The sequence below is a fragment of the Temnothorax longispinosus genome, chromosome 6, assembly GCF_030848805.1.
Source record: "Temnothorax longispinosus isolate EJ_2023e chromosome 6, Tlon_JGU_v1, whole genome shotgun sequence".
Lineage (NCBI taxonomy): Eukaryota > Metazoa > Arthropoda > Insecta > Hymenoptera > Formicidae > Temnothorax > Temnothorax longispinosus.
The window spans coordinates 18,798,103-18,825,637 of NC_092363.1; the positions used below are offsets into that span (position 1 = coordinate 18,798,103).

The following is a 27,535-nucleotide window of genomic DNA, read 5'->3' on the forward strand; positions in this document are numbered from 1 at the left end:
GTGTAGATGTCCCTGAAGCTACGTGTGTGTTCGTCGCATATTTCAGTTATAGAATATTTGTTCCAATATGTGACCGCAGAGATATATTATTCGCGATATTATATTATTACAAATTACACGCGCAGTGCCACACGACCTCAACTGCGGTTTGCAACAGCATTGCACTTGACGTAATTCATAAAATATAGAGATGCACTGAGAGAGCGAGAGGGAAAGAGAGACTCTTTGGGTTAAATTTTCCAAATTATTAATCACGATTGTTTGTTACTGATATATACATAAATTTCACAAAGCTTTCTTTATGAGAAACAGTTACAAAAGAATTACAAAGAGAAACTTTTTAATGTCTTCCGTCAAAAAATTGCATTACTATTTCCGATGCGATCTCTCTCGAACTTCCAAATTTTTTACCGCATTCACGCACGGTCCGCGTTCGCTGGATGCTTCCTATCCGATACTCGTACCGTATCGGCGATGAACTCGGTGTGGGTGTGGTGAACGACCCGTTAACCATCATTCGGCCGACCGACGCAACAATTAGATCCGCACGGATAATGCCGGCTCTTCCTGTAACGCGAAACCCCGCGGACGTTACGCCCGTGTCTCGTTTCGTGCGTATTCCCGTATTCCGTATTATCAGCATAGTTGCATTAAACCCCGGAACACCGAGCTCGACATGAAAGCTATATTTGGTAGATTTTAACCGTAACATTTTATCGCGCCCTTATCTTAAGGCTCATTGACCTTTATTCCAACCTTCTTCCGACATAAATAAAATTGTATACATGTAAATGTATTATAATAGCAATAAATTTGAGTTTCCTGATACAAAATATTATCTGTACGTATTATTATAGTGTTGTAATTGTCATAAATAGGAAAAGTTTTAACGAGGTGTGCAATTAAAGAATTTCGTCGAATAATAAAAAAATCCACGAAGAACGTGAAAGAGGACCACACGGAAGGTTAAGACATTTTTCGAATGCTTTAAATATTTCATTTTCTAAGCATCGATTTCAATTTATCGCAATATTATTCAGCAGGAATAGGTGAGAACGAGGCGTCGTTTAACTTCAGTGAAACTTCAGCCAGGATCCTTCGGGAGCTTTTATTGCCGCACAGCGGTTTGCATAGCCAAGTGTGTAAATTCCGTGGGACGCACGTTGTTCGCATATTCCGGTGCGTACTCACATCTTCCTGAGCCTTATGGCTCTTCCATCGAAATAGCCTGTCCATTTGGCAGGTGGCGGAAGCTCAACGATTCCCTCAAACTTTGCGGAAGATCACTTGGCTCCCATCTCGCGCGACTTCATCGACACCCGGATGTCGCACGTGGACGGCTTCATTAACACTCGACATATTTCGATTCTGGACGGATCGAAACGCCCGAACGTACCGTCCTGCGGTCACCCTCTTTCAACACTATAAGAAATTAGCATGTGTTTCCAAGGGCAACAAGATAACAGCGCTATTATACCTAAACTGCCAAAAAATCGAAGACGGTGTTGCTAACACCGCACTGTTTGCAGTTTTTCTTAAAAAAAAAAGGAACTGATTCAAGTGCCTCATTATTTTTTAATCTATTAATAATGGCACTCATTATAATTTTCCATCGGTTTCGTAAATCTTTTCATAACAGACTTCTTCCGGTATATAAATATATCTAGACGTCTGAAATTGTAAAAAATATCTTTCTTGTGTTTCTTTTTTATGTTAGAGAATTGTCTTGCAGTCAAAAGCAATCGGGATCGATTAATAACAGTTTTGTGAAAAAAATCGCCTTTGAGCTACAATCTAAACCATACTGTCTACAGTTGCTATTATAGCTATAGTCGCTGCTGCAGTATTAATTAGATCGCAACGCACAGATTGAGGGGAACGGACGGTTGGGAACGCGCGGACGGACGCGGTATCGCGGCTGTCGTTGTGATACGAGCACTGGATGCTGATCCGCGAGGGATTCAACGTGGAGGCCGGTCGGTCCACATCCCACTCGCCCTCCCGATTCCCTCCGCCGCATAGAGGACGGCGCCGAGGACCTCTCTTTCTCTCTCTCTCTTTCTCGTTCTCGTTCTCTCAATTCCTGGCACCAGAAGCGCCTGCGCGTCTATCGATTCCGTCGGTTCCCGCAGGAACACCGGACGCAACGCCTTGCTTCCTGCGTATCGTTCTAGTCAGGATACTAAAGTGTCCTTGGTCAGCGATCCCTTTGCCGTAGATCGTGGAACTTTTTCTTAATCGACTCGAGAGATAGCTTTCCGAGAGCTCTGAATTGCAAAAGTTCTTCAAAAATTCATAGAGATATGAAACTTTCGATGAGAGTAAAGCTACTTCCGGTTTGTCGAAAAACAAAATGTGGAATAATATGAGCTTTAAAAAATCTTTGATTTTGTCAAGCTATCAGTATAATGAAAACAATATTGTTATTAATTTTAGATTATTTCTAAATTACACACAAGTTGTAGCTTTTATTTTATATTATACCTTAAATAAAAGAATATAAAAAGCTCTCGTCATTTAAATCATATATTATTCTAAAGGAATTAAATTCTTGAAATAAATTCATTAATTTCGTTCATTCATGAATATTATTATTAGATTAAATATATAATCAATTGGGCAAAAGAGGTTTTTTATAGCTGCTGTTAATTTACGTTTAAAACTCCATTAATATTGACTTTTAAATTTACAATTTTTAAATTACATATTAAGAATTCAATTTTCTCACCATTCAAAAATTGCTGTAATCCTCTACTCTATTAAATAACAAATGTTTTAGTATCATAGCCATGTATTTTATCTGCTATTTTATCCTGCAATGGCGCGTCGATGAACAAGCCGGTCGTCTTGTTTGCAACCACGATTGCGTGGATTCGCAGCCCCTGCAGCAATCGCGTTACAAGAAGGTATATGGGACTCGCGAGTTAATCCCCGCCGAGCTTGGATCGAGAGGGATGATGACATGTCGAACGAGGCGATTCGACAGTCAATCAAATGCAGCTTTGCCAATTAATACGATTAATAATACATATGATAACACATCACATATACATTTATTATTAAAATATGCGCTATACTTTTACATAATGTATATTTTTCTAAATTTTATACTGCACGATAAATTGTAACTTCCTAATTAATTTTTTGATGAAAGAACAACGTTTTTACTATCGATCGATTATTGATGAACTTCCGATTTTATTGTATAATTTGCACAATTAATATATTTGAGTTGCATGTTTATGCATGTATAATTTTAATTCTTTTTTTAGATGTTGGAAAACATTCTTGCTTTATTCTCTTTTGCTTTCCCGGATTATAAAACAATTTAATTGTCTCTAACAATACACCAAGGTTTGATTTTAAAAGAATGGTCGCATTGTGGAGACCATCCGCATGCATGCAGGCATCCACATGTACTCGATAAATGCGTTCATGGAAGTGTACGAACTCTCTCGCGTTGATCGCCAACGTGCAATCCGATTCTTCCACCCCGAAAAACACCGCTCGTCTCGCCAACATTTAACAGAACAAATCGCTTAAACTCGTGGCAAATTCGACGAAATCAACACAACATAAAATCGCTATTAAACTTCACGTTTAAATCTTTGAACGAAGTTAAAATTTGCTTATTGTTAGTTGAAAAGTTTGCGGAGCTTGCAAAGTTCGCGACTTTTCGCGTAATTTCGCAAAGTGGCTGAGAACGCGGTGGCGCGTATTCTGGTCTAGAAATCCCAGAAACGTGGCAGAAGCAGAGGATGCAAAGGGAAAGGGTAATTATAGACTCGTTGCCGAGGCCGGCGGTGCTCCCTACGGGACTCTCACACTCTTCGTTTTGCGAGCGACGAGAAAAACGAGTTCGATTCGAAACCGAGGCCGCATGTATCTTCCTCGCGCCTTTAATGCTAAATGTAGCTCTGATTTTTCCCGCATTGAAATCGAAATAATTCAAGGAGAAACTTTATTACCGTTTCTTTAAATATCTTTTAAATATAGGAAATGAAAAGGTTCTTTATCTTCGAATCGAATAAAAAGGATCTCATATCTTGCGACGACGTAAAATAACATTTTTAATTTGTACGCTATCGAATACCTAAAATATATATATATATATTATCATTTAACAATATTTTATTTTAAAAATTAAAATGTATATTTCGAAAATCTCAAATGTGCGCAAAGTCCGATTTAAAAGTAATACTGAATCTCATATCACATTTGTTAACCGCTGTCTAAGAGTAATTCATATTGAATACATACAATAACTTTGCCACAGAAGCCGTTGAACGGTTCGAGTGTACCTCGCGATCCAGGAAATCATCTTGTCGAACGTCGTTCTTCGACAGAGAAATATTCACCACGTCCAAGGGACGTCGTTGACCGACTACGAGACACGTTGAAGAATAAATATGCGTCGCGACGACACACTTGTGCTACCTCCCATCACGTGTTTGCATATCCGGTACGAAGATGCGTTCGCGGATCTACAAGACATCTCAAAGCTACTTGCGTAAATTTTTATCCAAGAATTTTTATTATAATAGATTCGAGATTGAAAAATCAGTTTACGTTTGTTCGAATTTGCGAGCAACCCTGAACTTAATCTATCTCCTATATAAACCGTAGAATTAAAAAATGATTGAAGAGAAAGATAATACATTTTTTTTCATGTTCCCGAGTCACATCGCATTGCTTTTAGCTCATCCATCATAATGAGGCTTTATTGATTTCTTCAGATTAGTATTAAGTTCAGAATTGAAATCCAACGCGGCGAAAACGGATCGTCCTGTATAACGATGTGCGCACACATATACACACACGCGTGTATTGATGGAGAAAACCGATCGTTATTTACTGGTCTCTCGCACAATGCGCGATGCACTAGAGACATGCACGTGCACGGACGATGTCATCGCGCCTCCTCGAAGATAAGATGTTACTCACGGCGCTTTTCAGCGCGCGTGGTCCTCCGCGCGGACGAGCGTGAAATCTCGACAGGCATCGCGAACAATACTCGCGTAATATATAGCGATGCCGTCCTCTCCGAGACGCCCGCCGGGAAATAAGCATTGGAAGAAATTCCGAGGTCATCTGTACGTGAAAAAAAAGAAAAAAAGAAGAGAACTGGTTGTCCTCCATGCTAAAGAGCGAAAACAAATTTCTTTCATTAAAAATGATAACAAAAGCAACCAAATTATTCGCGATGCTACAATTTAAGCAAATGACGAATTCAATTAGTACAATAGATGAAAAGGTATACAAGATTTTAAAATATTCTATTATCACTAAAAATTTATCGTTTATTGACGAAATTTACACTTTCCAGTCAAGTGTCTTTCAGATTAATTTCACTATTGTTTTATTACAGTATCTTTTAGATTAAATATTTCGAAATTATAATTTTACTTTTTTATAGCTTTCTTATTCCTTCAGTTTATCAGGCTGTGAATTACAGAATTGCTAAGTAGCAATTAGATGATCCTAATCACATAATTCTAATCGACCACCCTAGCGTCAAATTCACAGGAAGTTACGGTCCGGAAGAAGCGCTCCTTTCAAGTTCGCCGCTTATCACCGTGCGATCCTTGCGAGGGAACGAGAAACATCCTGCTAGTTTGTGCGGCAAATTAGATCGACCTAGTCCCTAAAACCGTCGCCCCGATGCTGGTCGAGACTTAACCGTACTGTTCACTTCCCTTAGTTGTACGTGGGTACCAGCAGAGATTCCGACGAGTCCCAATCAAAATAATTTGTTAACATCCGCATTCGTATGAGCGGCTAACTTTTTCGTCAGTACGCATTGCAGTGCCGACAACAGCTATGTTACTTTGCTACGTTACATTACTTTGCTCATTAAAGATCTCGTTTCGGAAACGGGACGTCGACACACCGACCAACATCTTTGCAACGATAAGTATCTTTGCTTTTGGTTATCGACTAAATAGAGATTATTAAAAAGCGCATTTGAAATAGCGTTATACATTTTGCTGTTACGCTAATACCATAACGTAAAAAATATGAATTATAAATTAAAAGTATAAATTAAAAGAACTAATAAATAAAAGCTAACAATAGTAATATAGCTAAGATACAGTTTATTTCTATCTTTTAAATTAATTGTGCCATTTTTAGTTTTATTCCTGATTACTTTACAATCTACTATTGATAACGACTTCCTTTTAATGGTGCTCGATAATGATTTTTTTATAGAACAACTTTATCGACATTTCTCTATTTCCATCCATTATCTCTAACGTTTCCTTTTCTATGTGTGGGGAGACCGGTTCTGAAGAATGAGATTGGATCTTCAGTTCCGGTAAAAGTACTACCCTAATATTCATCGAGCTGACTCGATGTCGTCTTCTGTTATCTGTCGCGACGAGGGTACCCGCAGTATCATCAATCGCGGGTACTCTATCAAGTGTATCAATAGCGAAAGGGCGGGCTTATGTGGATCATATTTTACAAAAGCGCTTGCTAGCAATATCGGATGTCATTAGCATGGCTTAATGATTATATCTAGATAAAGAATTATAATCATTTATTACCATTAATCGTGAAAATTATGTACTAATTAAACATGCCTGTTTATTAAATAGGAAACTAAATAAGAAGATATACGATACACTATAATAATTTACACTATAATATTGCATTTTGTGACGTAAAAATGCAAAATAATCTCAACGTGCGTCGCATTTAATTAAAAAATTTTTCAAAGTTTATAAGAATTGATAATACACGATAACCTGACAATTAATTAATTCGTTAAGAGAATCAGTAGATAAGTAAAAGAGATACTTTGTATCTATAAGGTTATCGAACGTAAAATTCAACATGTAAAGTTCAATAAAACACTAAGCATGTAATTTAATATCGCGCGTTGGCTAATTTCTTTCATCTATTTATATTTCTATACCTATTTTACTTGTGCTGACTACTTTTTATCGCTGATAAAAATGTCTTTCAAAATAACAAATGTTTACAATCAGCGATTTGTAATTTGAAAGTGGGCAGTGCAATATATACACAATTTAAGATCTCGTGTAGCGAAAAGATACTTTATGATGAATGCTTTGCACACGCATTTCTCGACTGGCGTGTGCCTTCTTGAAATGGCATCCGAATTTGTTCGATCACTCGCGATAACATGCGTTTCGGTCGAGCTCGTACTCGTTGATTCGTGCTTTATCTTTCGATTCACCGCCGCGACCGACCAGCCCGTCGAGTTCGCTCGGGTCGGGCATTCGTTCTGATAAAACGGTGTTTGAAGAACCGGAACGTACAGTTCCGGTAACTCCGGTTTCTGGATTTATCGGTCGTACCGGTAGCGGGCGATCAACGCGTTCTGCGTTTGTAAAATGTATCGGCAAGATTCACATCCGACATCGTGTATAAAAGTTTGCGAGCTCTCGAGCTTCCGTGACTTTATTTCAATGAGAAAATACCGTATTTCCTATTTCCTACTCGCGCGCATGTTAATAAAATATAGTTTTCATAATAAGATAAAGTTATACCATGTTGAATAAGCGATAATCTTACTGAAGCTAATTAATTTAGACAACGAGGCAATTAATTAATTTATTTTTATATAATAAAATTATGTCTACTTTTAATTTAAATATGTATTCAATTACGTGATTTCCGGATTCAAGGAATATGGCTGCTCAGATCGTCGACTTTTTGCTGTGTTTTGATACAAAAATTTACATTCAACGAGTAAAGCGTAGTTTAGTTTGACCGGATGCAATCATGGCCGATACGGAACCTTAATAATGCTAATGGACACGCGAATCCACCCACGTCGGGAAGAGATATAAAAAAATGACGGAAAAAAGAGGAGAACTCGGCGAAGTCAATGATACCGCTATGTTATTAAAACCATGCGAGAAGCTGTTTTTTGCCAATCCGCTGAAATATCTAACGGCGGGATATGTGAAGATAAATGCACTTACTAATCATGCCGTTCGCTATCATATATCCGCCTTTCACGATTGTACTCAATCGCACGAATTATTAATCTGATCCAGTTTGCTTACTCGAGCGTTCAAATCTTTGAGTTAATCTATTTAAATTCAAATTTCATCTAACGATTGAAATAATTTAACGATCATTAAATCGTAAAAGATGTTTGAGAATCTCGAGGGTCCTTAGCATGATTTTTAGCACCACTTTCGATCGTTCGCAAAAATATTGTCTCTTCTTCAAAGACCGAGACTTATACTGTTAGATTCTTGTTAAATTTTGTAACTGTTTCCCGCGATATCTCTTCGCCTGATTTTTACCAATCGTCCATTTGATACATGGGACGCAATTAAAACAAGATATATCAAGACGATATTTTTTTTCCAGAGAATAATTCACGCGATCGGCGATATTGCGCCGCTTCGACGATAGTCGACCGCGATAAAAAGCCGACGGAATCGTCTCGTTATAGAACGGCGTGATAAAGGGCCCGGTTGTCCCTTGAACCGGCAAACCGCCACGTCCCTTCGCTACGATTTAACGAGCCGAGCGTTAAGATTGGCTTCGTTGGACGCCGCTTTGCAGCCGCTGCATTTCTCGGTGCGGCGCGGCTATGCGCGAACCGTCGGACGCATCGAAAGAAAAAGTGCAAGCCGTAGTGCTATCCGACAACTCGCGTCCGTGTGCGCCTTCCCCCGATCCTTCTATAAAAAAGCGGAAAATACAGTCGGAAGATAGAAGCGCCGTTATGCCTAGCGATGGCCGACGGCTGCTCCGGCGTAACAATGGGCAAACAGGATGCCGGTTATCTAAGTACGCAGCGTAGTCCGCTGTGATAAAAATGTCTGCGAGTCATTGCGTCTACGCTCTAGGTCCGAAAGCGCACCCTGATAATCGATATTAATATTTATGTAAAAGGATGGTATCACAGCTGGGGAAGACAGGTGGAGATATTGGCGAGAAAAGTGCTCTGCGTGTTATCAACAGGAAGATGCAGAAGTAGAAAGCCAAAAGACAGTTAATTTCATAAAGACGTATAATTATAGCTAACGAGCTGCGTAGATATTTGCAATGAATGTATGTGTAAGATATCTCACAATATACGCAAGTATCCTGTAATGATATCAAATTCTTCGCATCGCGGTTTTAATGTCATCGTATATTAGAATTTAATATTGAGTATTCGATATCAATATTAATGTCGTCGTTCATCAAAATTCAATATTGGTATCACGCACAAATAATTTATGTGCATCCAAAATAGTAATATTAAATTGTATGCATTTCGTGATGTATCGACAATAAGTACTTTCAAAAATTTATGTTGCAATTTTTACATACGCACAACACTTTTTTTTAGAGCATTTGTTTCGCAGAGTATTGATTTTCTTTTATTACCGTTGAGTCTCTGCTCCCTAATATAAAAACTGAGTAACGTCGAGTAATAACGACAAAAAATGTCTCGGTTAATGCTGTTGATGTTAGCATTAGAAGGGTGGATTTATGACGGTTGTTTAATTAGCAGTGACCCGGTAATTAAGTAGATCGCTCGGGGCGAGTCGAAAGTTTTGCGATTCATAATAAGGGATACCGTTATAAAGCCTGTAGCTTCGGGGTATTCGTTGGAAATTAAACCCGCGTCTCCACGCCTATAACGTTGCACGTGGGTGTACCCCGTGGGTGCGCACATTTACGTAAACAGGGCCCTTCTTCGCTTCGTCGGAATAGGGGGCATCTCCGTAATCGCATCTCCCCCGCGCGCAGGCACAACAAAGGTGCCATTACCGCGGTAATTGAAGTCGTTAATTATTTTATAAACTACGTCAAACTGATTACCCGGGACCCCCGCCGCTTCCCTCGCGGTTATTCTCTCCGTCGCATTCAGGATCAACGGCACAAACCGCGGAGTGTAGACTCGCGCAAGCGAGGGCTGTAAGTTTGTCGAACTTACGCCGGCTTCGCTGGCACGCTAAGATAAAGCCGTGTTTTAGTTGTCGGACAGTTCTAATTTCAACGCCTAAAATCCTGCGGAGCAGCCGGAACGTCGCGGCGTCGCTCCCAACGAAGCCGTCTACAGAAATACTCTATTTTCGATCATGAACACTCGGGGGAAGATTTCTTCTGCCAATTAAAACTTAGATCTGATTTTGTCCGACAGTACCATGTAGCCACATTGTTTCCACGAAAGGTCAACAGGCGCGAACCTACATAATGACGCAAACGGTCTCTCGCAATTTCCCGTAGCTCTTCTCGCGACCGCCTTCGGCAATTGGACGATATTGGATCCGTGCAGGGCGTAGAATTGACTCGTTTCGCGGAAGTGGGTATTTCGCTTGCGACGGACTCGCGCTCGCGCATAGATGCTCCAATTCACTCGTGATTGCCTCGAACGTCAAGCAGCAAACCGTTTTTCGCCCGTACGATCTCCTCCAGCTTGCCGGCGGTGGTCTCGATGGACGCGCGCGTACTCGTTTTCGTACTCACGAAATGTCATTTGACATAGCGTGTTTCAGAGGAAGCGTGTAATAGAAAACTAACTCGCTTTCTCACGTTTCTGCGGAAAGTTAATTTTATATCGCGTTGCTAGATTCCAAATTGACGCCGAGAAATGTCCCACTTTATGCATTTGAAATTTTATGTACGTCGCGATTCCGTAACGCTAATGTAATCTCGAGCGACTGTTCCGTTCTCATTATCTTCATTTTTATAATGTAAAAATTACCATTTAATTTGTGATTATGAGCAATATGGAGTTAAAAATAACGGTACGGTCTTGTATCGAAGATTCGCGGAAAAAGTAAATCACTTCGAGTCGTGTCACCCACGACTCCCTGTCGCCTCCGCGACGCAATAGCTTACCGTCCCCCTCGCTGCAGCTTGCAATGAACTTCCGTTCGTCAGGCACGTCCCATCGCGTATCCACGCATCCCAATCATAGGTCTGTGGCCCGACGTTGGTTTAAATATAGCCGACTCCTCTATAGCGTCGCCTTACAAAAGATCGGACTTGTCGGAATACGACAGGAAGCGGAGAAAGACCTTACGACATGCTCACAGTTCCAATAATCGCAAAATGTTTTTCGAAAAATAGAGAAAACTCATTTTTATTGTGAATTAATTGCAATACTTAGATAAAATTTTATAGGCAAATTAATGTGACACTTTGACTATAAAAAGGCAAAATTTGTAAATATAGATAATTATAATTAACTGTGAATTGATGTAATAAAAATCATAGTTATTATTACATTTTGAAAATTGAGAAAAAACAATTTATTAATTTTTGCCATGCTTTAGGTTTCTTTCATTGAATAATTTTTGTATCCATGTATACATATAATGATACATGAGAAACGGTACAGCTGTTGGTCATACATACATAAAAATAGAAAAGGGAGATTATATATACTTTGTTCCCAATATACAAGGGACATATATTGAACTTATCCCTTAAAAACCAGGTGCCGGAACCAAAAGCGGAAGCAAAAGTATTGGCAGACTGATCTCGAATTAGGTTCACCGACGGGTGTGTGTCACGTGTCGTTTGTCACACGAAAAAAAAAAATTCAACCTACAAGCCGTCACGAAAATACGAGCGGATGGATTACAAAAATATCGAGGAGATGGTTTTCCATTTCATTAAAGAACGTTACTCTTTGGTGCAGCGGGGATTGTTATTTTTCCATTCGAAGTGCGCCTATATTTTTTCCTGTTATTACAAACGCGCCATTCTTCCTAAATATCGCGAAAACATTTCAAATGCATATTCACGTCTTTTTATTTAGCGAGCACCACGTTCAATAGTGTAAATGCGGATTGTAGAAAAGGCGCGACTAAATTCTCGCTCCTATCGAATCCAACGCTAGACCGGCTGGGCGATGCAATTACACAGAAGTTACAGTTTTGCGTACAATTACGGCAACAATTACGAGTCTTACATGTCGATCGAGGAGAGAACTCGCGAGGAGAACGAGAGAAAGAGAGATCAAAGTCACTGATTATAAATAGATCGTGGAGAGGAAAGAGACCGGCGGGAGAGTCGGCTTCTATTCTAGGCCGACCATAGGTTGGTCACCTCGCCGCCACCCACCGGCCCTGACCGTCAAAGAAACTCTGCATCCGTCATGGCGCGTTGCGTTTTTGCAAAAGAGACGAGGGAGAGAGAGGGAGAGAGAGAAAAACAGAGAAATTGCGTTTTTACGAGGAGATATAAAAAGAATGGGATGCTATACTTGTTTACGGCTCTCATAACTCGGGCATACGCAATAATGAAGATAAGACCGCTACACGAAGGACATTCATTCTGGGTCATCCAAGATAAATCGTCGCGGCTGGATTAAATATGACGATCTGTCCTGTGGACTTTATAGCAAGAAGATAAAGAAATAACAGTCACGGAAGCAATGATTAAACACATAAACAAATAAAGTTACAAAGTCACAAATAATTAAACACATAAACAAATAAAGTTACAGTCACAATCATAAAAATTTAAATGCGAAATATGCTTACAGCTATGATATAAATGTTTGTATCATTACTCAGCTTCGTTACAATTGACATTTCCACGATAAAAAAAAAATCGCCGCAATATAGATGAAGGTTCCAGCCGTTCCAGGTACACTATTCTATTCTAATACGGATTCTATCTCTATTCCATTCTATTCTAATGTTCCGTAGCGACGTCTTGAAATAAAGCGACGACCGTGCGCGTGGAGAAAGGGTGACGCAGCGCAGCGTCGCGAACGCGGATAAATCTTGGCACGGATCCGCGTAAATGTCCACGCGACGATGCGGCGTCTGGACGCTCAATGGCGGACTTCGCGCTTGAATCATCCTGGGCCCGAGAAAACGCCTACCTCGGCGATGATGCACCGTCCGGGAGTTGCAGAACGCACCTCTCGAGAGAGAGCGACTGTACGTATGTAAATAAGCGTCGGCACTCTTATATACCTTCGCCGAATAATAGACCAAACGCAAAAGGCGCGTTAAATAAGAAGTAAAAAATAAATAAAAGACCTTTACGAGAGTTGAATATCTTTTCTGCCAACTCCTTATTTCATATCGCGACTTCTTAATTTAAATTTCATATTTCCTTTTATCGCCGTTTCAGCTCTCCTAATTGCTTTTTTTTATCATTAAATTTTATTCCGCGCATAACGTGTTCTCAGAATTACAATTATTTCTCATTTATGAATTCTACGTGACTTAATTAATCAACCAACTGTCGTCTATCTTAAAAAAAAAACTTATGAAAATCTTTTACGTTTCTCAGAAATGCAGCTTGATTTACTTGTAAAGTTTCACGTGCCGCGTTTGACTTTGATGGCCGGAAATTACATTTATAATCGTCAGCTTCACCCTCTCTCTCTCTCTCTCTCTCTCTCTCTCTCTCTTTAAAAATATTTCCCCGGTTATCGTACGACGAAAACTCCTCAAAGAAAGTTTGTTTCCTTTTAACACTGCGGTATACGCCGTCTTACGTTGCTCGACCTTTGAGACCTGCCATAAGTTTCGCCAAGATACACCCTTAATTAGCTTTCTAAGAACTTCAGTATCATGTAGCAGGCGCACTCGAACGACGTAGCGTAATTTCTATGTCTGGGATAAGCGACATATACGAAAGTTATTAATATGCGAAAGGAGATACTTCAGAAATAACACTCGTTAGTTTTGAGAAAGTTGATAAGAACTATTTTCCCAGACCCTGTAGAGCAAGTGAGAAATTTATCAATGCGTTGTAGAATGTAAATATATGGCACGTGTTAGGTAGCGTTGTTAAACATTTATAATCGATTATTCTACTGGTACCTCGGGATTGTCGGATCGTAGACACGTATAATCATTTCCGCGCGTAACAAATGGTTCTGGCGTCGCGTCGTCAGGCTCCTGCAGCTTTCGCCGGTCTTCAGAACAGGGCCCGAATTCATTATCCAAAATAGCGAGAAACGACTCCCCGCGACGGACCCCCGACGAATCGTCCGAAAAAACCGTGAGGTTTCTCGAAAGTCGGCTCGCACAAAGCGCGAACCTTAAAAGCCGCGTGAATAAAACCACGGCGATGTAACCGGTGAAGCTACCGCTGAGTCATCGGAAGCGGTAGAAAGGATCGACAAAGCGGCATTTAACGAAAACGCGCGGGTGGCCGTCCATTTGCCGCGGAATCCGACAGTCTTCCTAGTAAGGAATCGATCGTATTCTGATGATGAGGAAGCGATTGACCGCAAAGACCTCCCGTGTCACCAGCCATTGTGGACCACCGCATGAATTCTTGTGTTATATTCTTAGTCCTTTGGCCACAAAAGGTAGAATAAAGATTTTGTATAATATGACGTAAATCTTGCAAATAAAATATCGCCTTACGAACAATATCGGTCTTTAAATGCTGCGACGACAGTGATTCAAGCAAAAGTATTTTTACTGTAACATTTAGAGGTGTCAACAGAGTAAAAGAATAAAAAATTGATATTTGTGTGATATCTGAAAAATATCTTTACAGCACAAATTGTACTTCGTCTGATCGTAAATCATTGTATCATGTTATACTCTTGGAGAGTGAAGTTGAAGTATAACATGATATATTGCGAGATAGATTGTCGGCGTCTTGAAATACCGCGCCTTTTTATTACCACGGCCCGCAGTGTTTTCAGCCGAGAACGTAAAATCGAGTGTTACGTAAAGCGATGCATCGAGTTTATATGCCCCGTCGTCGTTGAGCCGAGTGCATGGGTGGTGGACGTTTTTACTGCCACCGTGAAGGGCGAGGCCCCCCAAGGGTTCTACGAGCGGCGAAGGGTCCGGAAAAGCGCGATGTACCATCGCGTAAACGACCAGAAGGGACTTTCAAGCACTCGATTGTCTGATCGTTCCCCGAGATTCACGCCGAAAAAAAGCGCAACGTAAAAGGTGACGGAAAAGGGTTATGAAGAAGCACTAAATAAATCAGTATTTTTTATTCTCACGAAAAAAATGTTTCTTTATGCTTGTATTTTAAAACCTGCAATTTGTCGCATCACAGGCGTTTATGAAAATAAATAAATATATAGGTCTCAAAATCACATGAAGAATTTAAATTGCACTCTAGAGAAATATATAATAGTACGGCGGCAGTATATATGCGTGTGTGTATCTGTATTCTCATCGAAGCCATTAACGGAAAAATCCATTAACGTCGGGACGAAGTTACTGTAAAATGTATATCTTGCGTCCGCAGAATACAAACTGCGTTATATATGTGTAGCAGTAATATCGAGAATGAGAATAATAATGTCGCGAAAGTACTTTTTTATACGATGCGTAGTATCTGTGATCATCTTCCTTGAATAAAATGCATTGAATATTCAAAGAAGTGTCTGCGCTCGCTACTGCAACGTGACCGAGCTATCGATAAGGTCTATTATTACTTTCGATATTGAAACCCCATTTAATACCTCGTTGTCTTCTCTTGCATTGTATTTCAGGATCTTTTTCTCTCGTTCTTTAAACAAAACTTGAAAAAGAGAGATTCTATCACGCGTGCAAATAATACTCGATGGAATAAAATTAAAATATATAAGCTTTTATTTACACACTGCGTGTAATTGTAACCAGCGATTTTTCAATTTTCCGAAGCAGTCGACAAATAAATCAAAGAGTATTCTTTACGCAAGGGACTCTACAAATTTATTTCTTTAGAAACACTTATATATTCTGAATAGAAGAGATTGCGGGAGACACTTGCTCGGCACGATCCAGACGAGCCACTCTATTCATTTTCATTCTGATCGCACGCGCAGCACGGAGGCGACAAAAGCACACCTCGAAGAGGAAACAGCGACGGACTGTCTGGACAAGCGGAAGTGACCGCTGGCTGATGCGATACGGTCCTCTATCCGTTTAAACCGAGACCGTGCGATACAATCGCTGGCTCCCATCTCCATTAATCTTAACTCAACTATCTTAAGACAGTGTGTTGCAGTAAAAAAAAGCTAAAGATAAATTTTGTATGTGTAAACAAATTCAAAATTTTCATGTACAAATGTTGCAATGTAACTTTTGTAAAAGACAATATTCATAAAATGAAAAATTATTGCGAAAAACTGTAAGAGACGAGAAGTATGTAAAATTTATTCCAATCTTGAAAGTCGAGGTATATTTTAATTGTAAGAAAGAATCCGCGAGTCTATATGCGACGAGAAAATAAATACCATTTGACTGTTTAACTTGAATGTACTCGGGTGCTAATTTAGTGCTCCGTTATTTCAACTTGGCTCTTCTCTTCTACTTACACGCACGGAATAAAACCACGTGGCGCATTTCCCGCGAGGGACATACTAATATTGTCGCATGCCTAGCCGATGCTTACGGCTGCCGTAAAACCCGATATACCTCCTCTCACATGTTGCTCGCGCTCACTCCACACGACGCCGGGGACAAGAGACTCCGGTATTCATCGTCTCGTTTTCGAGGACTACTAGACGAGGAGCTGGCTCGCACGCCCACGGCCCTTTGATATTTTTACGCGGTTAGGCGTGGCCCTCCCGTCCGATCCCCTCGCCACCCTCGTCGTGACCCTCTTATGCGAGTCCACACGACGAGGAACGAGCAAGTAGAGATGCCGTTTGTTATAACTTATTGTGCCGATGCGCGTGGCTCGTCCCTCCGTGTTTACGTTGGCCGTCTCGCCCACACGCTGCCCTCTTCGCATTTTTCACCCAATACATACCGCCCCGTGTTGTTGTAACGAGGGTTGTTGGCCTGGACACAGCCCCGTTTCCCTGTCCCTCTCTCCTTTCACTCGAATTTCGATGTCCAGTTTTTATTTTCAGCGTTGATGATTTAAACGGTTCTAATGCCGAACCGTCTTGTTTATTTTTTAGGAGCGCACTGCCATTTTCGAGGAAAAAATTTTTAGCGAGTCGCTTTATCGGAAAATTTTATAATTCCATATTGTTAAAAGTAAATGGTTTTTGAAAGCCTTTCTTATGTAATATTTCAATACGGATATTTATTGCCCAATACTAAAAAATAGAAACTGATACTGACTAAAAATTTTCTAATCGTGAATTTTACTAAGTTTATTTTAATTTTATTTAATTTAAGACAAATAAAATATGTTAAAAATATATAAAAATTTCAAAATTCCTCCTTAATTGTGTGTGTGTGAATTAAAACAAACATCATCAATATTTTATTAGATTTATGTGACATAACTAAACAATTCCAAAATAAATCAATCGGCTCGACAACGTCTGATTATATTGATCGTCTCTTTTCGAGAGCCGCGTGAAACGGCCATGTTTCTCCTAAATTTCCAATTAATCTCGGGCACACGGGGGACACACGTCGACGATAAACTCGCATTATCTACCCCCGACAGAGACGCGAATTTATTCCGCCCGACGTGGTCACTTTAACGTCGCACCCGCACGCAGTCACCGAGGGAACGTTACAGACTAATCGCACTATCCTGCGTGCGCAGAGAAGTTGCGTGCCACCGGAATTTATGCACGAGCACGCACCAATGTCGCCGTCGTGCATACTGTCCCAACAAATTTCCAGAAACATGTTGTCCCTTATTTTTGTTGTGGAAAAGCTTTCTTCCCGCAGAACCAACAACCGTGCTGCTTCAAAGATGAGAAAGGGTGTACGTGTAGGATAAAATTTATAAAAATATTACATAAATTTGTATTTAAATTTGTCGTTTGCTTTGCGATAATCGTATTTTTATATCGAAATTGCCTCTTAGAGAATCAAAGGGTAAGGTAATTCAAGTAATACGCAATAGTTAAGTGCCTAAGAGTGAAACGTGCTCCTCGCGTGTCAACGCTCTCGCCGTCTAACAATACCGGATTATTTTCAGGAAACGTCGAATAATTATTCGCTCTTGAATTGTAAAGACCCCGGCGAGTCGTCTGTAAACAGACACCGTCTCGCTTCGAGTTCTCTATGCGCGAGCCTAACAGAATGACTCGTGACATGCCTGGAAGGCACTCCAGACCTTCGTTATGCGCCTCTAAACCCGCCTAATCCGAATATAAGATATTGTACTTTATGGCGTAATCCAGCGGACAATGCGAGCCTCGGACCGGCGCGGCGCCATTGTGAGAAATGACTCTAAGCCCGAAGAGAAAACTTTGTGGTGGAAGTGAAATAAAACGCGCGTCGTTCGTCTTAGAGAACTGGCTTCGCGCTAATAGCGTCATCGGCTCTCCTTACAATTCCTTCGCGCTCGAACGCGCCGCAACGAGATGCGAATCGGCCGAGCCGAACGTTAAAATCGCGAGAGCACAAGGGTGTGCCGAGATAACATAATCATGCATGGCACGCTCAATTATAATAAACCGAAGTATTCGCGCGTAACCGTTTCTGACTTTTATCTTACGATATGCAGAATCATGTATCGAACGTCAATTTCGCGTGATTGAACGATGTAGAAGATTCTTCGCAACTCTTTCCTCGTAATAAATTTCAAATAGATTTAATTGGTGCTTTAGCAAAAACGTCAAAGCACCAATAACTGTTGAATTGCAAAATGCGAAAAGCTTTGCAAAAACCTCGGAGGGGAAAATGGAATAGTACAATCTTCTGATAGGATTACATCAGGGTTACATAAATGAGGACGTTCAATAAAATTTTTGCTAAAAGATTCTGGATCGATCAAACGATTCTGCGAAAGCATCTTGTATACGTAGTGATTGATTAAACTATTGACGGGTGTACTAAATGAACGAAAATTAGATCTTCGCGCAAGACAGTTCCTGATGAGGTCAATAGGCAAAAACTGTGTCGACCATTGTCAACCCTGTTCCGAGACAGCTGCGAGACTTTCGGATAGAGCTCAGCCGATGGGGTTTAGAGCGAAGACAACCGATCACGAATTAAATGCAAGCCACGAAGGCAATTTGCCGCGGCAGCTGCTCGACATCTGCCGAGTGCATTCTGCTTGTAACCTTCGCGATCTAAGCGCGCAAATAGTTCTAGTTGGATGAGGCCGAGTGAGCTTGGTGCTCAAAAGGATCGTGCGTGAGGATCGTGTCTCAGCGGTGATCTTATGGCTATAAATAGACAGAAACAATCAAGATGAGCTAGTCAGAATTAACGATTAAATCTCTATCATTTCAATAAAGTCTCTCGTTACTGTTAGAGATTTTTTAATTAAATTTTAATTAAACTGCGCGGATCATTTATCGATTATATTGCATTGAGTTTACAAAGCCACTCATTTATATTGAGGACGCATAGTATAGATCAGAGAGAGATCTAACGAACGATAATCTGTGGATCTGTACATTCTCTTCCAGCTTACGGAGCTTGTAATTCTAGTAATCTATTGATCTACGAACAACGCCATAATAATTTATGGATCAACAAGTTTTTAGATCTATAAATTTACATATCTGTAGATAGTTATCTGTAGATCATACATATAGCATCTTCGAATTTATCGCCATATGTCTATAGATCCATGAACAAGCCGACCTAATAATCCACGAATATGTCGTCTATTACTTGCATATATAACCTTCTATTATATGCAAATATATAGGCAAAACCAATTTGATAGGCCAGCAATTAGGCAATCAATATTAAAGAGACTTACTTTCGTCTAGAATTCTTAAATTTACTATCCAAAAACAATGCAAATTTTATTTCTATTATAAAGAAAAATTTCTATTACTGTCAATTTTTCAGGATCATTTTAAACGGATAATTTCGAAATCGAAAATTGATTATGTTAGCGCATATAATGACATGGTTGACAACGATCGTGAAATCGACCGCGCCTACGGGCACGATAATGTAGTCGAAAGCATGAAAAGATCAATCGACGTTATGTAAGATATCATCAACGCGGACGATGAATATTTTGATATGAGGGGGAGACCTTTTTTAATTAGCAATGAGCGCGCGGATATCTTCACGCGTATCTACGATCGTAACGCGTCTGTAATGACATCAGACGATCTTGAGCTCGATGTCGGTCGGCAATAATTACTTTTTTATCTTTCTTTTAATTAAAGGATATAAATAAGAAACGAGCTTCAGCTTTCGCTATCCTGCACCGTTTACATCAAACGGTCCTGTTCTTATTCTTCTTAAATTAGCTGGTATCTTATTGCCAATTTTCCTGAAATGTTTATTGCGCTATCGCTCACATAAACATATGTATGTGGATGTGCTTGATGTACAAATACATGTGAGTCCGCAATGTGTTGAGCTCGGGTCCATGAGTTTGCTAAGCCCAAATGACGATCAGTCATCCCTGCGGGAAGGCAATAATTATGCCGTAAAGACAGCGCCGAGGGGCCAAGGGGCCCCCCGGTTTCGTGTCAATGAAACCGTCTCGCCGCCGAAAATAAAAATGCCCGCCGGCGATATATAGAGCGAGGACGATAAAAATAAATGCAGCCGGAGGGTGCCCGAGGTCCTTCGCGACGACAACAGATTGAGCAGTAAAGACAATCGCCAACGACTACGAAAAATAGATTTCATAAATAAAACAGTGTGAGTGGACGATATAATCTCGCGATATTTCAAACGTATCGGCAAATAATCGGGAAATATCGATGTTTTAAAAAATTCTAGAGAAAATTTGCGGAACGGATAAAAAACATTAATATTGGCTTTTAATTTAATATCCCGAAGCTGTGACCAAAGTAAATATATTTTGGTCCATCCTGTATATTCTCCCACAGGCCTACAATCTTTCCGGGTCGCGATCGGCCGGGCATCGAGGATAGCGATAGCTTATCGATCGTTCGATCTGCCCGAATCGATTAGTCAGGCTTGCGCTTGCGACAGCAGGAAGTAAGAGAGCGTGGGAAGCGAAAGCGAGCGGGATTGAAAACGCAAGCTGGCGTGCGGGAGCTTCGTGACTCTGTGCGAAAAGCTCGGCCCGCGGCAGCTTCACGTGACCGAGCATGGTCGACCAGATCGGTTGACCATGACCTCGCAAACCTTTCTATCTCCCGTCCGGCTACCTCGTTCGCTGTCTGCCCTTCCCTTCTTCTTTTTTATTCATTAGTTTTTATTTACCTCCGATGATAAATGCCACAGAATTTTTAATTTCCATTTAAATTTCCAAAATCCCGAAAACTATGAAAACTACTAGTTTCTTTTTACTTTTTTTTCAATAGTTGAACAACAAAATAGAATTTCGCGCAATTTTCTAATATTCTACGTGTCACAAACATGTCGGATAAAGTATTACACAAGTGCCTACTCTGTCACTCAAATACATAAATATACTTTCAGAAACAGATGCGCGGTATCAGTGGATCTGAACAATAGACGAACTGCGATATGTTAAATATCAAAGTGCCTTCGCTTGTACGGCACCCACGGGACGCGATTCGTCCTGGCACCCCGCGGAAAAACGCATCATGTAGAATGACGAGCGATCCGCGAGTTCATCGAGTGCCTCGCACCACTCGTTTCGGTCGATTAATCCGGCTTGAGTGCGGTACGTCGTCGGTATTTCCGTGCGAAAAAGCACCCCTTTGTCGAGTATGAGCACAGCGGCGGTTTGAATGACGGGCAGGAGGAGATCCTGTAATCCTCTCATTGTCTCTTCGTCGTCGTCTTCTTCATCTTTGTCTCCTCGCGATAATGTCGTCCTAAATTGAGCGATTATTCTGTCGAAGATGTTCGAGTCACCGAGTACGGGAAATGTTCGTGTATGAAACTCACTCCACATTCGCAAGTGATACCAAACTAATTTCGCCACGATAACATTTACTATACGGAATTAATCGCAGTAAAACGCAAAAAAAAAAACTTTGAGTGCCTTTCGTCGAATGAATCAGTCATTTAAGCGAAATGTGATATTTATAGTGGTTTAATTTAAACAGAGTTTTTAACGCAGTTTTTTTTGTCAATCGAAACAGATGTTTATTACGCCGGCCCTGGACTCGCGTCGGCGATGCAGAGGGACACGAGAGGGATCCCGGCGAGAGGAATCACACAAAAGAGCAGAGGGCTACGGAGAGATAAGTACTGCCCGTCCGTCGGCGCACCCATTAGAGCACATGTGGCTTTTCTGAACAACGGGTTCCGGGGCCCTCCGTAATGTTCCCGGAATAAGAAGAGACGACTCGAGAAGGATTACCGCTCCCAAAAACGCGTAGCGTGATCATGCGGAACAGCGCGTCGGTCAGCATTCTAGCGGTCCATTTAACAATAAACGCAACCCTTTAAGAATAAGAAAAAATAGCCTTTTCAAAAATGGACATACTTTTGTACTAATCAAATTCGTTAACTTTTAATGTGATTATCAGTTCAACATGTTCAACATGTATGATGATTAATATATTCTTTTAACGTGCTTGATATACAAATGGAAATTAATTATGTACATTTTTAGTATAAACTCAGAGGAAGATAGAGCACACATGGTTTCAAGAAGAATCGTTATCTCCGAAGAAACCTCGCGCTTCTTTTGCTGACAAATGCAGAAACGCAGAACGGCGAATGCAGAGAGCTAATGTATTCCAATGATACGCGCATTTTCATAGTTCGCGTTTTCATTTACGCTGGCGCGGCGTCTCGCGTTACGCTCTTATTCCGCGTCGGGGTTACAATGAGAAAGATGATACCCCCGACCAGCGAGGTTATCTTGGCGATTGTGCCGCACAATGGGGAGAGCACGGGCGCGAAGTGGCGCCCGTTAAATGCGAAATAGCAATACCGGAAAGAGAGACGACGGCGTTTAGCGTAAATTCTGTTAGGCTGTTTACGACACGCTCCTCGCCTTATCGGTGAATAACACTCTCGACGTATGTACATACGTAGAATCATGAATTTCGCGCGTAAGTGCGATGGACAGATTTGTAAAGAAGACTTTAGTTACTCTCATAAAATCCAGGAAGCTATAACAATTTCTCGTCCGCACCTGATTATTCTTGCGTGACAGTTCCGAATTACACCCTAGCTAGTTAACGTTAAGATAATCCTATAATTGCCAAAGATGATCCTATAATTATAAGCGGGCTTTCGGCCAGGTTCAATGTTACGGATTTTAATTGACATTAACGAGATCATTGGCATCAGCGAGAGATAATCACGAGGGCGAAGTTTTGCGACTCGGCTTCGCTAATGCGACATTTTTAATTGACCGCGATCGTTCGAAGAAACCTTGCGGGAGTCTTTGTGACGGTGTGGTCTTATATTGGGTCTCCTTGGGCATCGGTTCCTTGGGCCTCGGAGCAGTCTTCGCTTGGTGATAAATGGCATTCCGGAGCGAGGGGACCTAATCAGCTCAGGTAAAGGTTCTCCCGTTCTATATACGAATTCCTGAATAAAGCGACAACGGTACCTGTGATTGAATTTACGGCTTGTCGTTGTAAATTAGTCACCTAATGCACGAGTCGTCTGCATATGTATAAGGTAGAATCTTACTTCTCTGTTACGTCAACGCGCTATTACAGCTTTCGTCAATTATTTTTGATCGATTGGATCTGTCGCCATATAATATCTAATAAAACTAGTAAAATTATAAAACCCGCGAGAAACATTAGAGTGCGCTTCTTTCAAACCTGGTTATAATATGCGTGATGTGTTTAATAGGAAATTAGCGTTTTCGATATTGCGCTCACGTTCAAATGCAACAGACAGATGTTCGTTTAAGTGATCCGCCAGGCGAGAACAGCGTACGTGGAATCGATTCCCTGACTCGCTCGCATACATTTTGCGAGGCCCGCTCGGGAACTCTGCGAGGCTACTACGATGGTGCAAAAACTTCGTCGACTTGGCGTGGGTGAACGGTTATTATTGCCCGGCGCCAGACTTGAGGGATCCCCACGCCAAGAATGATTTCAAATGAAAGAGTACCAGAGCCGCGGAAGATATACGAATTACGGAACATCATACAATTCGCGAGACATGTAAGATGGGAGGAAGGAAACATTCTTCGTCAGTTCCATACGAATAATACGAAATACTCTTCTTTAGAGTTCGTCGTCTTCAGCGACAATAAAAATATTTTAATGGGCGAAATATAGCGAATAAACGCAGAAAGTATATTTCATGATTTCTGTTTTATTGAAAAAATAGTATAAAGAATAAAAATCAAACACCAAATCATTATTTATCGAAATTTTTCATCAATTGTCTCTATTTATATTAGGTACTTAAATAGATTATATTTATAGATATTTAAGTAGATTAATATTACACATGTGTGCGTCATATTAAGCTTTCAGTTATATAAGATCTTAATTATAAAACAACATATGTATTTAGATACTGGAATAAAAGAAATATTATATCCACGATCAGAAATATTTAAAATAAATAAATAACATGCACAAAAGACGAATGGGTCTCATTACGAGCTTACGAGAAGCTCGTGCCAATTCCCTATTATAGAAAATAAGATAAAAGCATGGGAGTTCCTCGAGGGGTAGCGGTAATTCCGGTCGTGCAACATCGATCGGTTAGACAATGACGGTAGATAACCTACGCCCCCGCGATTGCGAAGGGGTGGGCCCGAATCTCGGTCCCCTCACTGTCTCTGCAATAATGATCACCTGAAAGTGCATTCCCTCATCTATACGCGCAGCCGACACGAAGACATAAATCCGCCTTCGAGGGGACCGAGCCACGTAATCTCGTTGGAAAAATAATCTAAAGCCGTTCGTCAAATCGCACGAGGCAGATGTGACATTATGTTTTCTAGACATAATATTGAATAGAAAATATTTCATGACGAAATTCAGAATCGTACTTCAGCGATGAAAAATTGAATTCTCCTCGATGACAGTTTAATCGGACGCTGTCACGTCTTTGTAACTTTTAAGAATTCCTCTTTAAGTAATTCCAATCCGTAAATTAAATTTTGAATAAAAAATAAGTACAATTTTAAAATTACAAATTAAAAATTACAATTGAAGTAATATTCGTTTGAAATCGTGAAAAGTAAAATCTTGTTATTTATATCCTTGGAGTCCCGCTGAGAAAGAGCTGGCTCTCCAATTCTAGAACGCGTCACGTATGTGATGAAATACACATCCTCTTGCGAAGATGAAGGATGAGGTAAAAAGAATAAAAATAATGGGATTAATTCGTTCGCCAAGCGACCGTGATGACACCCGTGCCACCACATGTGGATTAGATCTTTTTCTTGTCTGCACCACGTGTGGATTAGATTGTGTTCTTTTTATTTCGATGCCAGCCAGTGACGCTGTCTATCCCATTTACCATGCTAACGAGGGATCTAACTATGGTGGAGAATACGAGAAATACGAATTTTTTACTTCCCAAACACAAGACAAAAGTGCAATGTGAATAAATAGAAGAAAGAAGAAAATTTCTATTTATACTTTGAGATTAACTTTAGTCTTTGTTGGAAAAATCATACTCGTATTTTTAAAATACGTCTTCATACAAGATTTACTTTAATTTTATACAACAAGAACTTCTCGTAAATTGTAAAAAAAAAACTAATATACTTTTACTTTTCAAGATTTGCAAAATTAGAGTTACTTGAAAACTAAAGAGTCTATATTAATCTGATAATTGAAAGAATCTGAGATAATAGAGAGTCTGATAATTTTAAAACTCTCGATTGAAAAACCAGTAAATTTTTACGCGTTTATAATGTAAAGTAAGTAAGTAAGTAAAGTTTATAATGTAAAGTAAATAATAAAATTGGAAATAAGAAATGTGCAATAAGAAAATAAAAGCAATAAAAGACACAAAATAGAAAATAAACATTTTTTACAGTCAACTCACCATTATTCCCAGGCACGTCGCAAAGTGCGACCTATCACCCATAACTCTTCGCCACCCAAAACACACAATACGTTCTTTCTTTTCTAAAATTCGACCGTGGCGGCACTGATCGTCCGTAACGACTCGTTGTCCTCGAAAGGTAATGGCGATTCGACTGTGGGATCATATTGAGCACGAAAAGTTACGAACAATGATGATCGGGCACCTGAACCGCACGCGCCTGATGGTGCATCTTTCTTCCCGCTGTCGCTACGGATTATGATAATGCTCGTTTACTCGCTGGCAACACGGTAGGGTCGACAAACAGATTCGGCGACCAGAGGGGAGTCAACGGGTGGCGAATTTCCCGACGCGAGAGACGGCCGAAAAACAGGGGTGGTGGCACCCGGATGAGTCATACTTCATCCCCGACGTGGCCACGGCCGGTGGGGTGAAATGGTGACTAGTCGCCTATCATCCCCCCCGTTTTCTGCCTGCGGACGAGCTCCGAGCAACAGACACCCTCGCTCTAGTCTCCTCTCTCTCTCTTTCTCTTTCCCTCTTTTCGACTCACCATCGATTCTATCTTGATATCGTTTTATCTCCACCTCTTTCTATTTCTGTCTACCTTTCCGATTGAAATTATATTTCAATCTCCGGGCAACCCCATTGTTTCGGTACGCACTGCTATTTGGCGACCAGAACAACTTCGCGTTCTGTGCAACGAGATACACAAACTTTCATTAGTTAATGTAAACTTCCAAAGGGTAAACTTTACGAATTTTGTTGAGTTCGATGTTGAGATAAACTTAGATTAACGCAGGAGGGGACTCAGATGTACGAGCTTTTGATACTTTGAGTATGCTTAAGGAAACTTCCAGATTGGTTTTCTTGTCTCCAAAAATTTGATGGATTGAATCATTTATTTAATATTGGCTTTTCAAAAAACTATCATTATTAACAAGAAGTTAATTATTGCGTCATGACGCAATGCTAGCATCCGTTGTAATTTAATACATAATTGCATTAGTGAGTATTTCTTGACACGATGTCACCGAATTTTACGTGATGCACGCGCTTGATAAGTCCAATCTTCGTAATAAACTTTTGAGGAAGCAATTTGCGATGTGTATCGCGCACGAAGCGTTAAAACGCTCGTGTTATACGGCGTATTATTCCCCGCTTTTGACAGCAAATATTCGTAACTATTTAGTCTACCGAGCTTATCTGCCGCTGCCTACGCTACCGCCTGTCCCCTGCGCCTTCGGCCGCGAGTCACTTCCGGCCGATACGATCGTCCAATAAGATAACAGGAAGCGGATTGACGAGATACCGACGAACACGCAGCGGAAGGCAAGGTGGAAAACCTCGTCGAGTATTCCGCTCAGGAGACATGTACATTTAATCCTGCCGAGGCGAGGGATCGATGTTTCGGTTTTGACTAACAAATTTCGAGCGCTACAGCCGATCCTCCTTTTCCTCCTCCTCCACTACCTCTTTCTCCTTCGAGGGCGCAGCTGGCGCTGAATCATCGTAGCCCCTCGAAAGCACCTCGGCGTTGCCAAGGTTTCCGAAGTAGCTTCGAGTAACTTATCACCTGCTCTTATCAAGACCGGGAAGGTAGAGAGAAGGAAAGGCGGTCACCGGCGATCATCGGAAAATGCGGAATTCGCGCGAGTTCCGCAAATGCCATCCAAACGCGATCCCGATAATCGCTGGACGAATCGACCGGCAACTTCTCCTTCTTCCCTTAATTTCCGGCCGAGTCGGCATGTCGCCAGGATCCGTCAGAAATTGCCCTAGACCGAGTGCCATTATCGCGTCCCCTTTCAGTCGCGGATTCTTTAAAGAGGACGAAGTTCGGTTTTCTTTGAGAGAAA

The 27,535-nt window shown here is 40.8% G+C and overlaps 1 protein-coding gene across 11 annotated transcripts in view; it reads right to left on the minus strand.

Moving 5' to 3' along the window:
- Positions 1-27,535, minus strand: part of LOC139814144 (uncharacterized) — a 139,748-nt gene that overhangs the window by 27,770 nt on the left and 84,443 nt on the right. Inside the window, exons 1-2 of one of the 11 annotated variants that reach the window (XM_071780210.1) lie at positions 1,806-1,919; positions 1,192-1,422 (exon numbers count right to left, since the gene is read on the minus strand). The exons of 9 other annotated variants lie outside the window; for them this stretch is intronic. In XM_071780210.1, the coding sequence (XP_071636311.1) occupies positions 1,192-1,236 (45 nt within the window). In that variant the 5' untranslated portion in view covers positions 1,237-1,422; positions 1,806-1,919. Of the gene's footprint in view, positions 1-1,191; positions 1,423-1,805; positions 1,920-16,668; positions 16,779-27,535 lie in introns of those variants that run through there. One more of the 11 variants, XM_071780214.1, reaches the window with a different exon arrangement.